At 47.4% G+C, this 17,312-nt stretch overlaps 2 protein-coding genes across 2 annotated transcripts in view; one reads left to right on the top strand and one right to left on the bottom strand.

Annotated features, from left to right (window-relative positions):
- The first annotated feature begins 219 nt into the window (after positions 1-219).
- cox14 (cytochrome c oxidase assembly factor COX14) lies at positions 220-2,432 on the top strand. Its single transcript, XM_088924090.1, has 3 exons — positions 220-280; positions 1,390-1,484; positions 2,044-2,432. The coding sequence occupies exon 3, from the start codon at positions 2,054-2,056 to the stop codon at positions 2,228-2,230; it is 177 nt and encodes a 58-aa protein (XP_088780216.1). The 5' UTR covers positions 220-280; positions 1,390-1,484; positions 2,044-2,053; the 3' UTR covers positions 2,231-2,432.
- A 1,617-nt stretch (positions 2,433-4,049) lies between these two features.
- cers5 (ceramide synthase 5) overlaps positions 4,050-17,312 on the bottom strand; it is a 34,239-nt gene continuing 20,976 nt past the window's right edge. The window contains exons 7-10 of the mRNA XM_088915130.1: positions 14,377-14,505; positions 13,161-13,267; positions 10,081-10,237; positions 4,050-4,677 (exon numbers count right to left, since the gene is read on the bottom strand). Of these exons, the coding sequence (XP_088771256.1) occupies positions 4,528-4,677; positions 10,081-10,237; positions 13,161-13,267; positions 14,377-14,505 (543 nt within the window). The 3' untranslated portion in view covers positions 4,050-4,527. The remainder of the gene's footprint in view (positions 4,678-10,080; positions 10,238-13,160; positions 13,268-14,376; positions 14,506-17,312) is intronic.

Consider the following 17,312-nt stretch of genomic DNA (forward strand, 5'->3'; position numbering starts at 1 on the left):
TTGTAAGCGATGCTCAGACGTTTCTTTTCATTATCTAAATTATTACAATTTACATTACATTACTAACTACGATTTACATTACTTAATATTATTTTTTATCAATTACACGTTTAACAAACTTCTAAAAGGGCGAAAATGCCCGCTCATTTTCCGATTGCGCCTTTTGGGTTCTCATTCAGACGGTTTGTCCCTTCAGCCTCCCCTTAGTTCGACTCACGTGTCTGGGCGGCGCAACACAGCAGCCTGACATTGAAGAGAAGAACTACTTCGCAGTGCGCAGGTGAGGGTCTTCAGGTGCAATGATTTCGAATTAGATACTATGTTTTTTTTTCCCCTCGATAACAACACCTCTCAACACGAGACCTCGGAATGCAGAGTTTACGATCATCTTTAGTGGAAACATAGCTAGCTAAAAGCAAAATCCCAACACGAACCGATTTACAGCTTTCAAACCACAAATAAATGCCAAACAGCATGCCGACAGTTGGAAACTGGCAAACACTTCTCCCTACTGTGATTTAACATGTTTCGTGCAGGGCTCTTAAATGTTTCAGACATGATGTATACAGCCAGTACGAATAACGAAGTAGTAGTGCAGTAGAACTATTACCAGCCCTGAAGCGTTTGAGACAATATTATGGTGATGGAAACGGCGAAGTTCTGCTGTACCAACAGTGTAAAGAAACCTAATCAATATGCTTCAAAGTTACGATACAAGGGGACAGGGGCTTGGAGATTGTTTATTCCAACATACATTCCAACATACATTATATGCTAACATGCCAAACGAAACTTGAAATGTTTAATAACACCCAGGTAAAATTCCTGCTTTCATTGTTGTTGCCTGATACGTTATAGGTTTCATTGTGGCGTGTCTGGATCTGTTGTTTTCGATGTGTGTGTTGAGTTCTGTTTTTTTAGTTTTGTATGGTAATGTCAAAGACAGGTTTCCAAAAAGATTCCATTCTTTTGGAAGGACAAAAAAGTTATACCCGTCATTCGGATGAGACGTTAAACCGAGATCCTGACCCTCTGTGGTCATTAAAAATCCCTGAGCGTTTCTCGTAAAGAGTAGGGGTGTAACCAAATTCCCCATTGGCCCTTACCAGTCATGGCCTCCTAATTTTCCCCATCTCTGAACTGGCTTCCTCACTCTGTTCTCCTCCCCACTGAGAGCTGGTGTGTGGGGAGTGTTCTGGTTCACTCTGACTGCTGTCGCATCATCCAGGTGGGGCTGCACACTGGTGGTGGTGGAGGGGAGTCCCCATTACCTGTAAAGCGCTTTGAGTGGAGTGTCCAGAAAAGCGCTATATAAGTGTGAGCAATTATTACTATTATATCTTATTAGTGGTCCTCAAACTCGACGTTGTTTGTGTTACTTTTTGAAAGATAACGTTGCCTGACGAGGAGTCCTCTTCGTTGACGATTCTTGGACCTCCTGGATCGTGAGGAATCGGCGGTTCTGTTCTGCAGGGAATTACCAGGTAAAGCCCTGTGGGTCCGGTTGGTTCTGCTGCCTCAACTTTCAGCGTTATGTAACGGACTGTTTTTTTCAGTGGTTAATGTAAAGTTAAATTGGAAAAAAACGTCAGATACATTCAGCTTAGAAAGGTAAACAGTTCCATTAAAACATAATATACCGTGGAACTATTTGAGTACCTCTTTCCCAGGATACGCTTGGCTTGCGCTAAACGAACTGGAAAATGGACTGATCGATTTCCTCCCAGAGTCTTCGCTATGCCAGACGATATTCCTATCCCACCACGCGGGACTACTTTTTAGAATAGTTTTACGCCTCCCCCTCCAAAAAAAGTTTTAAAAAAGTAGCTGTTGAATTCGTACAGCGTTTCTCACGATTTGTTGAATTATATACACCCTTTTAAACAATAGACGCAACCTAGCAATGGATTTTCCGTGCCTCCTCGCTTTGGTCAAACAGAAGTTTTACATTAACAGCGATTTAATCGTTTACCTTGTTTTACTTTTCAAAATAAACATCGCATTCACCTGACTTTCGCCGTTTGTATTTCGTCTCTCCCGCAGGCTGGTTGCCATGGTTTCTGGAAAGCGCCTAGCCGATGTGGGGTACCGCGTGTTCTCGGGCTCCATGATGCTGCTCTCGGTTTACGCGGGGTACCTGTGCGCCTGGCGGGGCTACCGCTACTTTCAGCGGCAGAAACAGCTCAAACTGGACGCAGAGAACCAGACCGAAGAAACCCTGAAAGACTGACTGCGCCTCCGAGCAGAAGTGTCTCCCATTACTGGAGGAATGTTCATGTAGAATAATGACCAGGCTATGTGGTTTGTTTTTTGCCATAAAGCTGCTGTAGTGTCTAGTTTTTGATTAATGGGATCCTACAACATGGTTGCACTAAAATAAAGATTGTGTACATATCCTTTTCTCTAAATAAAACAGCTGGCCTTTTTTGATATTATAGTACATCACTAAGTGATTTATATAATTGAAATCTGTCATTTCTGTGCAAGAAAATGACAGTCCAGCACAACTCTAGATCAAGCATTGCACTTTTTTTCTGTAAATGCTTCAATTGTTTTTTGTTGTTCCAAATCAACCTTTCTGTATACAAAATTATACAGCAATGAAAAAAAAATCAGAAACCATTTCCAAGGTGGTGTGTAGGCATTTTTATACCACTGCTATTGACTTAATTCTTTTCCAAAGTCACTTAAAGCTTTGTCTCTCCAATAACCTAAAAGCTCTCTGAATACAAAAAACACTTTCCCTTTTACAACCTAATTCTTCATGTTGCACCTTTCATCCCAAAAGCTTCCTAAAGATCTACTTATGAAGGATGAATCCATGATAATGGAGTTAAGAAATTTCACCCAATGAAGTTGGGGGGGAAATATGGAGGATGGACTGCTAAACATGATCGTGTTCATGATCACGTGAAAAGGACCTTATTTTAGGGGCTCATCTGAACCACAGCACAGTGTGGTTGCCCTGTTGCCATACTGGGGAATTTGTAAATTCCAGTCCAGAGGAAAGAGCACCACCTACTGGTCCACTTACAGTAGCAACCTGGTGTCACTCCAATGTTTCCCCATCCCAAAACTGACCAGGCTTAGCCTTGCTCGTTCACAATCCGATTACAAGGCGGTAAAGCGGTGGCTCTGTGGCTAAGGATCTGCGCCCGTGGCTGGAAGGTTGCCGGTTCAAATCCTGCGGCTGGCCGAGGAATCCTACTCCGTTGGGCCCCTGAGCAAGGCCCTTAACCCCCAGCTGCCGTATAAATGGCTGACCCTGCGCTCTGACCCCAAGCTTCTCCCACCGTCTCTGTGTCTCATGGAAAGCAAGCTGGGGTACGTGAAAAGAAATTCCTAATACAAGAAATTGTATAGGGCTAATAAAGTGATCTTATCTAAAGGTGGTGTTGAAATCCACAATATCTATGATGCTATACATTGGGTCACATCTAAAAAACTTTTGCTATAGTTCAGGTTGCCACATAAAAGGATCTAGAAGCCATGGAGAAAGCCTGTAGATTGATCCAGGGATTAGAAGGACATTGGAACGTCACCTTTTCCACACTTGGTAAGCATCTGCGGAGGGGCTGAATGGGCCTAAGGTTTTTAAAGCATCAAGGGTCACCACTAAAGTTGACCCTAGCAGGCACTTCGATTAATCTCAGCTAGCGAGGATACAGGACTGGAACCTTACCCCATTCCCCTTTCAGTGCGATTGCTTGAGGAAGAAACACCCGGTAAAGGAAGTCTCAAAACCAGCCTGTTCCCTGCTTCTGCTCATCCCCACGCCCTGGTCTCCCACACAGCGGAGTCACAATCAGGCTGCTCAAGTGAATGAGAATTAACGGGAAAACCTCATGAACCGGCTAGTCGGAGCAGCGGGCGTCGGGAGTCTTGACCGCTCTGGGATGCTTGGTGTGCAAACTGAACCAGGAGCGAAGCGCCGTTCTGCGACAGGGGGCACCGACGCCACTCGGCTGCCGTTCGGCCGGTGCGACCGCACAACGGCAGCAAGACCCCCAGGCCCCGACACTGACCACACAGCAAAGGGCTCTCAGCCGTTGACAACAATCAAATAACCTTTTAATATTAGCTTTCAATTTGGTCTCCAAATAAAAATTAATAAAACAATAAAAAAACAACAAACTCAAGTACACAACATTAAAACACAATGAGGATTGGGAATCCCGTCTTCTAGCAAGCCCCAGTGGGTGGCCCGGGGTGTCGTCATCCCCAGCGAACGGAGCAACGTCACTTGATTTTTCTGTGGTTTTGCTTTGTCTTATTTTTTGGTCTCCACTGCGATTGTCACTTCAGTGTCCACCTGTCTCCCCCTTGGAGACGCGGCTCTGCTTGTCTTTTCAGTCCTCCATGGGGGCTTAGTGTCCAGGGAAAAGGGGTGATGGAGGTGTGGCAGAGGTGGGGAGGAGCAGCCGGGGGGGGGGGGAGGGGGGGCTCGTGGCTGGAGGGGACTCATTCTCAGGGTGCACACACGCTCGCTGTGCGCGCACCTCGCCCCCTCCCTCCCTCCGCCATCCCTTAGTGGTCCTGCTGCCACGCCCCTGCGGCCAAGTGTCCATTAGTTCCGTTCTCCCCTTTGGCTGTGGGGGCAGTGCGGGAGGCCGGCGGGGGCGTCTCGATCTCCTCCTCCGAGCTGCTCTCGATGTCGCTACGGTCGTCCTTGGACACCTGTGTGCAGGGCAGGGAGTTACAATCATTGAGGCGGCATCTCAAACAGACTTAACAAGCCTTTGCAACTCTATCTCAAGCAGGCAACCTTCAAATCGAACCGGCGCCCACCCCATTTAATTCCGGCATTCGGATTTGCGGAGCCTAAAACCTGCACTAGGACCAGGCAGCGCACGCGTCGGTCTCCACACATCACGACTGAGGCCTCAAAGGGATGCCAAGTGCAGGAGCAAGACGGGTTAATGAGGCTATTATCTGGCACTCTCGTGAGAGCAAGAAATCTCCAAACAAGAGCCGGGGGGTTTTTGTGCTTCCTTTAATTTGCGAAAACGTTTTATAATGGCAGTGTGTGGCGGGGGGGGGGGGCAGTTTAAATCTGTTACTCGGCAACGAGAAAGCAACACCGTTAAACATCTGGTCAAGCGCTGCCAGGAATTCAGAAGGCCGAAGAGTCTTCAAGCAGGCCACGCCAGTTCACCCACTGTAACGGGAATGAATAAGCTCAGGTTAAGCAGAGCTGATCACAACGAACCTGGGATGCGGGTGGTCTTTCTCCCCTGTGCCACAGGGGGAAGCCTTCAATGCAAGTTGATACTTGTACCCCCCCCCCATCATATATATACACATACACTTATTTCATACTTATCAAAAAAAGCCACTAGGTTGTTGTTTGACAATTCCAACAACTTACTGGGGTTCTTTCATCCAAGGCTTCTCAGCCAGGCTCTGCCCTTATCAACACGCACGCTTGGCATCAAGTCAGTTCTTGCGCGAGTGGACGTGGCAGAAGCTCAAAGCAAGGGAGATAGATTTTCAAACTCCTCTCTCCCAGTCATGCTCCCATAGTCAGATACAGTCGCTCCATCGTCAGATACAGTCACTAGAGCTGTAGGCCCGGCACTAAGCACTCCTGGGCATGACGGGACCTGCGCCGCCACACACCACAGCAGCTGGCCGTGTTTTCTTTCCCCTCCAGGGTAAAATCATCGTTTTATCTTGACGAACAGACTGGTTTTCTGACAAGTTTACAGATGACTGTTGTTGTAAGGAAGTCTGTGCTGACAATGACTGGGACTATGAGACAATTTACAATTGCAGGACTGGAAGTCGGAGATTACTTTCTGGCAATTAAGCATACATTTATTCTAAATATGTCCATTTCCCAACATATTTTTGGAGCATCTAAGTATACTGTAAGGAACGCAGACGAATGCCGGACTTCCAGAGCAGATCTCTAGGAGACATGAAGTCTCTCTGCTCGCTCTCTGGACGGATTTCCGTAATAAAAGTTTGTCATAACTAGACTGAACTGTGGCTTCTCACACCCCTGCATTGGCTTAGAAGACCTCCAGCCCTCTAACTTCCCTGGAGCGGTTCTGAGCCCTGGTCCTGGAGAAACCCTGATCCCTTCTGGTTTGAACTCGCCTCTTAACCAGATTGTTTTTATGAGCTGTAAAAGCTGGACCGTCAAGCCTGAACCAGGATCTGGGTCTCACACCTGGCCGGATTCAGGTCCGTGGGCTGCAAGTAATGGGTTCTCAGTGGAGCACAGCCCCCCCTTATTGAGGGACCATCATTCCCACCTGTGTCTGGACACCACATCTCTGTCTCGGTTTAGACAGAAGATGTAGCAACAGCTTGAAAAGTAAGCTGAGGAAGGGAACAGACAGAGCTCCGATTGCTGAATTTCTCCTCAGCACTCCTGCAGCAGAGCTTTTACTGAAAACGGAGACCGAGTGCCGAAAGAGGCTGTAAAGGTTTAAGATAATCAATCCCTTTGATTGAACATGAGTAAGAGCTTAGTTGGAACACAAGGGTTCCCCCGGACCAGGGAGGAGAACCAGCTTTCTACAGGACAGAATAATTCCACACGAAGAGGAAAGACAACAGAAAAAGCCGAAACTCACAGACGGGGGGGGTGTTCATGGTCATGCCGAGTCCGATGACCACGGTTTAACATTTGCACTACTAACTCAAATAAATCAAATACCTTCACTTGAGAAGTTTCTGTTAATTGTAACTAGTATCAACTTTATATGATTTTGTCAGCTATTTCTATTCTTTAATTTAGATCAACACACTCACTCAGTTTGGTATTGTCACCTGCCAATCAACTCGGCTCACTGCTACAGAGGTGCCAAGCAAGTATCAAACCAAAACATGCACCAAGGAGCCCCCCCTGTTCCTGCAGTCGAGCTTGCACGGAGCAGAGGACTCGAGCAGCGGACGCTGACAACACACCGCAAGGGTGCAGGATCCTGACAAGCCACAAGGGGTCACTGTTGCATCACAAGCAGAAGTAACAGGAAATGACTTCAACCCCAACTCGGTCCACTTCTCCTCAGATCACTGAGCACAAAACTGTGAGCAAAACCCTAGCCGTGCATTAGGACTGGCTTATGATGGACCAGTGATATCAGGAAAAGCGTTTTGGGCATCTTCCCTGTAGAGAAATAATAGTAGTCCATTCTCACGGTCACAAGAGCAAGAGTTTATCAAAGGTTTTTTAGTATTAAGCAGTCTGGAAGCCTAGGACTCCCTCCGGATGGGAACACTAGCCCCCTCCAGCAACGCGGGTACCTTTTTATACAGCTGGGTAGCTGGTACCAATTGTGTAAACTGGAAAAACTGTTTCAAGCTCACTCATGGTGGCAATTGCAACATATGAAGCAAGTACAGAACCCCCCAAAAATTCTCCACCTGGGAAATCTGGACCATTAATCTGCGCTGCCCCTGCAAACATGGGGCGATGTGAAACTGGGCCCCGCGAGAGAACAAGACCTTGTGTTGCAGAGCCATACGGGAGAAGAGCCGAGCCGTCCCGGGTACCGCGTCCCGCCACCAGTACGCAGGCAGGAGAGCGAGCGAGATCGCAGGCCCACTTACAGCAGAGACAGGCTTAGCAGCGGGCTACGCTGGGCCCCCCGGAGGCACGGGGAGCGAGAGAGCGCGTGAGCGACAGAGAGGAGGACAGGAGAGCTCTGACACAGGACAGGGAGAGAGAGGGGGGGGACCCTCACACCACCTGGGGGAGAAGAACAGCAAACGTCACTGCAGGGAAGAGAGGGGGAGGGGTCAGACAGGGCAGGAGGAGAGAGACGCAAAGAACAGAAAACTTCAAAAGGCACAACCTGATCTCAGATAAGGAAACAAGTATTATTAGTACCACTAGGAAACAAGCATCAAGTCTGAATTCCTGAATACTGTATAGTATCGTATTTTCTTACTTTATAGATTGTGAAAATTTATATTTTAAAGCTTGAGAAATCCCAATAGCCTGGAAACAACTAGAAATGTCAGAATTCTGTGACGGCAATAGGCTTATAGCTTTCAACTGCAATATAACAATTACTGCCAATGGGAGAGGAGGTTTATGGCATTTCATCAGATCATCTGATGGGGAAGCTGCAGGGTTTAATGCTTTTATAGAAAACGAGACTTATTTGCTTATGAAGCAACGCCTCATTTGCATGAGAGGGGGAGGGGAGGCAGGCAAGAGAGTCTGCAAGAGGAAAGCCACGCCTGGGACCGGGAGAGAGGAGGGACAGGCTCTGTTTTGTGCTGCCACAAGGCACAAGTCGGCCCCGACTGGACAGAGCTACAACACAGTGCCTCAGCGATGGGGGGGGGGGGGGATCAGCACACATGATTAATGGAGCCATGTCTTGGAATGAGGCTTTGATGGCGTGAACAGCAGCATAGAATCTGAAATATCTGCATGAAGCAAGGAATACTGAAACCTTATTAAGAGGATAGTTTAAATCAGGAGTCATCAGCCCATTGCTTCATTTCTCCCTCGCACGCACATCCGGGAAAGCAGCTCCTCGGAACGTTAACGACCGCCAACGTTAACTACAGAGCTGGCGGGACGTTCCCCCGAGCGTACCCGGCCAGCCCTGCTGATTGAGCCGCCCAGGCTCAGGACAACAGAAGAGGAGGAGAAGGGGAAAAAACGGAGGAGACAGGGGAGAGGCAGAAGGAGAAATCAGGAAAGTGGGAAGGTGAAGGGCACAGGGAACACCGAACTCACAGGGTGGGAAGAGCTCAGATCTTGTGTAAAGGCTTGGCGCCAGCCTATGTGCTTCGGAAGCAGGATACGCCCCTCAAAAATCACCCCTTGGGAGCATGAATGTCAAAACGCTTGCTCAAACAAAGTTCTGCCTTATTGCCACCTTCAAGAGTTACCTTGGTACTAAAAGCCATTACAATTTTTTAATTCTACTTAGTGCTTCCTTATACTAACCGTTTCCCCAAACCTGTCAGATGCTCAAGAATCAATTTCTGTTGCAGCAGAAGACGTGGCAAAACCAGCGAGCCAGAATTAGGCTTTGCTAGCTGGAGCCACAGGCCTCATTCACTAAATGGCAGTACTGTGTTGTGCACGTGGCAGGCGCCCTGATCAAGAGCCGAGCACAGCTCCTGTACTCACTCAACAGCAGCGCTGCAGGCCTGACTCACGGATCAGTCACCGGGGCCCGTGCGCCAACGCACACAAAAGACATCAGCAGAGAGCAGACAAGGGGACACGAAACACGCAAACAGGATTCGCTAAACCAGCGGTCTCCAGCCTAAAATCCAAGTACCTTTCAGGCAGGAAACGGAATAGCATGCAACTCTCATCTAGGCACTTGGAAAGCCAGAGAATTTATAAAAACAAACGTCTGCGTCATGTCGGATGCATTTGTGCAAGATAACACTCAGGCCACCTGTTTTTTGGAATTTACATTTACAAGTCCTGCAGTATTTGTGTTTTAGGGGTTCACTTGGACACATTCAAACCAGTGATTTTCTGTTCACTTCTGATTTAATGTAATTATATCCTACATGCACGTTACACGTTGGGTTCCCCTTAATGATGCACATCAGCAGCTTAGTGGATAAGAGAGAAACTACTGATTTTTGTGGCTTCTAAATACCAGTTGACATTCCCTGTCTTCTAGGTGAAGGAGGCCCTGTGTGCTCGATCACCTTGAATTTAATGGATCGAGCATTATCGGTTGTCTCCAGCTTCGCTGTGACTACATCATGCAGGATAGCCAACCCTGATCCAGGACAGCCACAGCCCAGCCGATCTTGTACAGGTCACGTCAATGGCGTACACCTTTCATTAGTTCATTTGAGGCAGAAAAGGCCTGCAGCTGTCCTTGATTGTTACTGGGTGTTATTTTCAATTCAGATGAATCACTTCATGAACAATGCATCAGCAGTTAGTTGCCAAAACAAAACAAATATATTTAAATGATGGGTGAAGTAAAAACTTTGATGAAGATGATTTTTATGATCCGCGACACACTGTGCCCCTGCAGGATCGGGGCTGGCCAGCGCTGGCAGGATGCACTGGTCAAGAGTCTACGCCAAGAGACGACTGGCCGGCAGTGGCCGGGAGAGGCGCAGGGGACTCACCTTGCCGCGGACCATGGCCTTGAAGGCAATGCGCATGATGAGGTAGGACCAGATGACGTGCAGCACCTGCAGCACCAGCAGCAGGATGTTGAAGAGCCACCAGGAGGGGTAGGGCCCGATGATCTCCCAGCTCTCAAACATGGTGGTGTTCAGCACCCTGCAAACACGAAACCACTCCACTTCACTAGCTGTGGGCCCTCGCACCTGGGTCCACACATGCCAGACACATAGTGCCCCCCCCCATTACTTCCCGTCATTAAGCCCTCATGTATCCATTAAGAATTTACAGTCAGGCTAAGTGGAAAACACCATTAAGTCACAGTGTCACATGACTCTTTCACAACGCTAATTCAACAATGCTTGCAGCAAGCTTCTTCCCAGTTTTGCAACATGATTCTTTTTTTAAAGGAAAGAGTGCTGTGCATAACCCTCTGCTCTCACTAGATGGATATTTAATCCATCTTCTACAAAATCAAGAGAGAAAATAGAAAGCTGTACCCTTTCACCTGCACAGGGCTAGTTTTGACTTCTGGGGGCTCACCAATCCCTGCCTTAAATATTCACTTGCTCATTACTCATTGAGATCAATTAAAATAATGAAGGAGACAAGTGTAACAGAGTACTAAAACAGCTGATTAGAGGGACCACAGAGTTAAATGTCTTAATATAGACTGTGACACACACAGCATGTTATACTGCAACTCTTGGAGCAGAGGTCTGGGCAAATCTGTGCTGCACAATACTCTCAAGCCCATTAACATGCAGTATGTAAAAAATTCCCAGACGCTGTTTTTTGATGGAACTGTTGCATGAAAGACAGACAGCTCCGATACGATCAGAGATCTCATCAGAGCATGTGTAAAGGGATAGGTAGCAAGGGAGCTAGTGACGTAACCCAGGTGAAGATGATACACAGTGCTTTAATAATAAGGAAAGCAGAAGACACCACAGCTATGTTCCACCATTCTTTTCTAACCTTCTTTCCCCAAAGACTGTGTAACAGAGCACAGTGTCACCAATCCCCTAGGAAGGAGATGGATTTCGGTGATCAATAACGACCTCACCCATGACAGACACTGAATACAGCTGCTCATATTACAACCGTGCCACTGATGGCTCGTCTCTGCTCATCTGAGGCCAAGATCTCCCCACAGAGATGTGTTCTGTTGCTGTCCTGGGTCAGGACGATTCCACACACATTTCTCATGCAGATTATCACGGCTAATCTGAGGCTGCTGCTCCACACCACACTCTGTAGTTCGCTTTCAGATCACCTGCCAACACGAAAATAAGAATCTCCGAGACTGGCACTGCCACCAGACGGCCAACACCACCCATCTCCGACAACCTCTCTTCCCGGTCAAAAGCCTCTCCCCCAGCCACCCCCCCCAAAATAACGTCTGGGAGTCTGAGCGACAGAGCTCGAAGGGACGGAGGTGACCTGGCTCGTGCTGCAAGCCATTGCTCAGAAGCCCTCTCACAGACAAGCAATTTCACACTCGGACATATTCCCACAGCAAGCAGTACAACACGAATCTAATCAGGTACACGATCTCGAGGCACCTCACAGCGTAGTAGGTTACTTTTTAAAAAAGAACGAGTCTACGTGACTTTGAAAATCCCACAAGCAGCACGTAACCCATCTGAGATATAACACGCTCTGACATCTTCCCATCTGCCGATTAAGAACAGGAAATCTCCCTTGGGACTCTCATCCGAGTCCAGCCCCTCTGTGGCTGCCATGCACTCGGCAGCGCGGTTTTGTCACGAAACGGAGCTCGGCACGCGCACAGAGGGATACGTTTCCGAACAAACGCACCGAAAGAGAATTTCTTCTTCTCACCGATCCACCAGAGCACGCGTCGAGCTGCGCAGCAGTTTACAATGAGAGAGACGCACAGGACACAAAAACCGAGCCGAAAGTAACCAAAGGGCGGGGTGGTGGCTCTGTGGCTGAGGATCTGCGCCTGTGGCTGGAAGGTTGCCGGTTCGTATCCCGCAGCCGTCACAGGAATCCTACTCCGTTGGGCCCCTGAGCAAGGCCCTTAACCCCAGCTGCTCCAGGGGTGCCATATAAATGGCTGACCCTGCGCTCTGACCCCAAGCTTCTCTCCCTGTCTGTGTGTCTCATGGACAGCAAACTGGGGGATATGAAAAGAAATTCTGAAAGCAAGAAATTGTATCTGGCCAATAAAGTGCTCTCTCTCTCTATCTCTCAAAGCAGCCAGGATTACCGGAGTGGATTGCTTCCGGCCATGAACAAGCAAAGACAATCTAGAGAGCAGATCTCAGGACCTCAAGTGTACCTGGTGGGACCAGTTAGAAGCAAAAATAAACTGCAAAAGAGGTGGGGCCACACCTTCCTGCTGCTCTGCAATGATTACCACTCCCCCCCTCTTTCCAAACAGATCTGCGGAGACTGTGCGCATGCGTGTGAGTGAATAGCCAGCAACAGGCGAGAGAGAGATTAGCGCAGAAAAACAACGTCTGGGCTTAAATTAAAGGATAATTCTTGCAAAGATTATTCTCTACAGTCAATGTGATTCAGAGATTCTCTACAATGTGAACAGCTTTCTTAATAAGGACTTGAGAAACCCAGAAATGAAAAGGTTTTTCATAGTTTATAGTATCACAGGCAGAAGCAAATGAAATGTAGTTATATCCTCACTAGGGCACTTTCTTTCACCTCTGTAAACTTAGAGTTGGCAGATCACAGGGGTTTGAATACTTATGTAAGCAGCATATTTTAGATATCTGCTGACAAATAACGCAATTTCACTTTTGGAAAAAAAAATCTTGAGCATGTTTGAGCATGCGAGCTTGCAATAAAAACGCTGATGGGAAAAAGATGTTTAAGTCTCATTTGTAACTCAGCAACAAATGAAAACTCTTAAAGGATCTGAACACTTTTGCCAGGCACTGTATTGTCTAATAATGAGTCTCATCAGCCCCCCCCTTGAGGAACTTCTGATATTTTAACATTCTGCTGGATAATTGGTTTTATCCTGGGAATATGAGAATATCAGAACAAGTGACTGGAAAAAGAGAAATAGAAAGTGCCCCCCGGGTCTGGTACTCACCAGAAGGGGTAAATTATGAGCCTCGTGCCCATGAAGACGGCCCCAAACAGCGCGAACAGTGAGTCACACAGGCGCTGGTACTTGGCATAATTTGCCAGCTTGGCTGCCTGGCAGAGGGAAGAGGTCAGGGAGATGGGCAGGACGAGGGAGAAATGGGAATGGAGGAGAACCCCCCAGGACACAGGTCAGAGGAGGAGGAGGAGGCAGGTTGACAACAGGGAAAGAGGACGAACAGGGGGATAGGGAGGCAGAGATAACAAGAATGGACGTTAAGACCACTTTTCATTCCCAGGGCCTGGAATATCATCACTAGGGCAAGAGGGACATTGGGGACTGACTTAACTTCAAATAAGAAAGCTGAGCAGGGCTGCAGATATTTTCAGAAAATTTTCCAAAAGGCATCTTATACAAACACTAAACCTCATCATGTTAAAACATTTTCTAAACTCAGAGAAACACATCATAGCAAAAACTAATTATTTCCTGCACTGTAGCGGGAATATCGGTCTTCGGCAGGAACATCTGATTCAGGCCCTGGGAGATTCATGGAGGCAGGCTAACGGATTAACCATTGTCAGCTCCCTTTTGTGCTTGGCATCGTGCTGCCTTGGGTTAGTGGCCGTACAGGCCACAGATCTGTGACTTTCCTGCATTTCTAATTTTCCATCTACACTGCATCTCCTCTTGGGAGAGGAAAAACTCACGGATACCAATAGTGAGAGGATCTTCTCCAGTAAGGAAAGTGTGCACTGGAAATTGCTGATAGTCTATTCTACAGAACCTGCTCTTGGAGTATTACTGAAAGTCAGACAAAGGCTTTACCCTTGCTTGAGAGCACAGTGACTCCTGTTAGGGGGGAGGTTTTAACTTTAAGCCAGTCAGTCACAATCACAGACTGTGACTTTGCCCTACTCGATCTTCAGCCCAGCACATAAACCCAACGTCTGAATCTGTCACTTCTTGAACATCAGGGTGAAACTAACCCATCCCACATGTCCATAGCCTGCTACAACCCTTGCCCTCAGCCCACACCATGGTACAATTTCACATTTCACTTAAGGGTCACTGGCTCCACAGCAGGCACTTGCTTAACTAAGAATAAGCTGGAACAAAACTCAACCCTGCATTCTTCGAGTGAGATGGCAACCATGGTGATGGCCGACAGGAAATGCCATCCCACAGCCCTATGTGCTCACTGCTGCCCCCCACTGCTCACCTCTAACAGGAAGTCCGAGGCGTCGTGCACACACATGACCAGCGTGCCCACGCGCAGCATGTTGTTCACGTACGAGAAGCTGATGAGACTGATGGTGGCCAAGTGGTGAATGAACATGATGAGGAAATCCTAGCGAGAGAAAGAGAGAGGAGTCACCGCGGGTGGAGGGAGGGGAGTGGGAAACTTCTCCTCTGCTGGGCACCTGCACTCTGAGCCAGAGCTTCTGCGTCACATGTTCACAGCAGTACCAGGTCCAGAAAACACAACCCCCCCCCCCCCCCAACTGGGTAAACCCCAAGGGAGAACAAAGCCCAACAGAGGTGTCCAGGTGTGGTTTGGCTGGAACTTTGCAGCTAAATTAGCCAGCAGCCATATCACTCTGCAACTCACCACTGGCAGCCCACTGAAGCTCAGCAGGTGTGAGCCTGGTCAGTACCTGGATGGGAGACCTCCTGGGAAAAACTAAGGTTGCTGCTGGAAGAGGTGTTAGTGGGGCCAGCAGGGGGCGCTCACCCTGCGGTCCATGTGGGTCCTAATGCCCCAGTATAGCGACGGGGACACTATACTGTAAACAGGCGCCGTCCTTCGGATGAGATGTAAAATTGAGGTCCTGACTCTCTGTGGTCATTAAAAATCCTGGCCCAATTTCCCATTGGTCTTTACCAATCATGGCCTCCTAATAATCCCCCTCTATGAATTGCCTTCATTACTCTGCTCTCCTCCACACTGAGAGCTGGTGTGGGGTGAGTGTACTGGAGCACTATGGCTGCCGTCGCATCATCCAGGTGGGGCTGCACACTGGTGGTGGTGGAGTGGAGTCCCCATTACCTGTAAAGCGCTTTGAGTGGAGTGTCCAGAAAAGCGCCATATAAGTGTAAGCAATTATTAATTATTATTAAATTCTAGATCAGTACCCTCAACCATCAACTTTGTTTGTACACCTTCATCTCATTTTCCAGCCCCAGAGAAGGAAACAAAAAGCTCATTCCTGTTGTTTAAGAGGAACAGCTGTTTCAATAGAGTCAAAACTACAGCTTTTGCACAGGTTAAATATTTTCTTACTATGTGACATGCACAGTTGCCCAGGGGTGGCGGTGTAGCTAACATTACAAGTAAACCAATAAGCTGAAGAACTTTTAAGATCATTTAAAATCATGTTGCACATTGCTATGGTAACATTTGCCAAACAATAACAGATAACAGGTGGCTCTCACATTGAGGAAAAAGAAATTGCCTGCAAAGGCTATAATGATTTATTCAGCCATGCCAACAACGCAGACTGTATGCTCTTTATGAGCTGTTTTATTGGCCCTCAAATCGGCTCTCGGGGCTTTGTCGATCTTAATGACTTGCTAGTTACCTTAACGTTCTGCCTTAATGTCAAAAATTAACATCATGTTGTGGCATTAGGACAACTGCCTTACAGAATGCGTGATTTTGGGTTCAGCTTGGAGCGCCTGTCTGTATGGAGTTTGCATGTTCCCAATTCTTTGCGTGGCTTTTCTCCAGGTACGTTGTTTCGTCCCAAAGACATGCTGGCAATGTTTGACTGGTTAAATTGTCCATTTCAAAGGCAACTGAATTTTATATCTTGGAGGAGCTTTAAGATACCGAACCAAATGCACATCAAGAACCGAAAGTCCTCATCTCTTCTGCAGCCAGAGGAGTCAGAACGCATTCATACTTCATTCCTGAGCTGCACAAGTTAACAGATCCAAATCTTTCAAAACAGCCTCACCCCAGAAAAGAGAAATTTGCTTTTAAGACGTCTGGGAGGCTCAGAGGAGAAACGCTGAAGTCCTTTGCACCTCCCCCTGCCCTTCAAGGAATATTCCTCCGCTCCGCTGAACTCGGGCCATCAGAGGTCAAAGGTCACCAGGCTGGCTTTATCAGCCCCAGAGTGGAGGAGCCTTTTAACAAATTCCAGCACCACATCTCGAAATTTGCCGGTTTGTCAGGAGCCTGGGGGGGGGTGATCAACCACTTTAAAGCAGGGTAATAACACGGTTTCAAATCCCTGTAACCAAAACAGCACAAGTTCTGAAGCGCTAACCCTTTTTTCCACAAGTTAATCATGCTTGTAGAACTTTATACTTCTCAACACTAATAATACCATGAACTACAGGACACTGTGATATATTATCGCAGTCTGGTTTATTAAAGCCCTGTGTATCCACTAAACATTAAATGCCAGTAGAAGATTACAAAACCCTACCTAACAGCACATCAGAATTGTTTTCTAATGCCATGTCAGTGTCAGAAAGTGATTATCTATACTGAATTTGTATGTTGACAAAAAAAACGTCTGCTGTAAGGGCAGTACGGTGGCATTGCTTTTGGGTCTTGGGACTGATTTTGGGCCGAAGCACATTCTGTGTGGAGTTTGCAAGTTCTCCACCATTGCCCATAGGTTTTCACAAGGTGCTTCAGTTCCCTCTTGCAGTCTAAAGTCATGCTGTTGAGACCGGCTCTCCAGTTTCTCAATTAGAGCTCTGAAATAAGAGAGATTAAATCTCAACCCACTTCTCAAAACAGACAATGCTCTCTCAGGGGGGCCTGATTTTGCTCTTTGCTGTTAATAGCATCATTAAAATGTTACTGCTTCACCCAAGCCCCAGACAAACAAATACATTTGGCTGCACATGAAAATGCAAATGGACAACCATTGCTGGCTATTCACCTGCAGCGTCATTAATGCTGCTACTGGGACCAGCTTTGCTGAAGAGGAAAAAGGTTCCAATTTCAGACTGAACGCAAGGCTTTCTGCAGAGGCTAATACAACAAGCACTGCGGATTCAAAGGTTTGCACTGAACCCAGACTTAATGGCTTCAATACGTGAGTAGGAAGTAATTCAGTCCTCCAAATGCTGCTGGTGTCAGGAAATGGCCTCTGCTTTAGATTTCGGCAGTTCGTGGACAGTGGATTCTTCAAAGGC

Source organism: Atractosteus spatula, chromosome 1, assembly GCF_055471065.1.
Source record: "Atractosteus spatula isolate fAtrSpa1 chromosome 1, fAtrSpa1.hap1, whole genome shotgun sequence".
NCBI classification, from domain to species: domain Eukaryota; kingdom Metazoa; phylum Chordata; class Actinopteri; order Semionotiformes; family Lepisosteidae; genus Atractosteus; species Atractosteus spatula.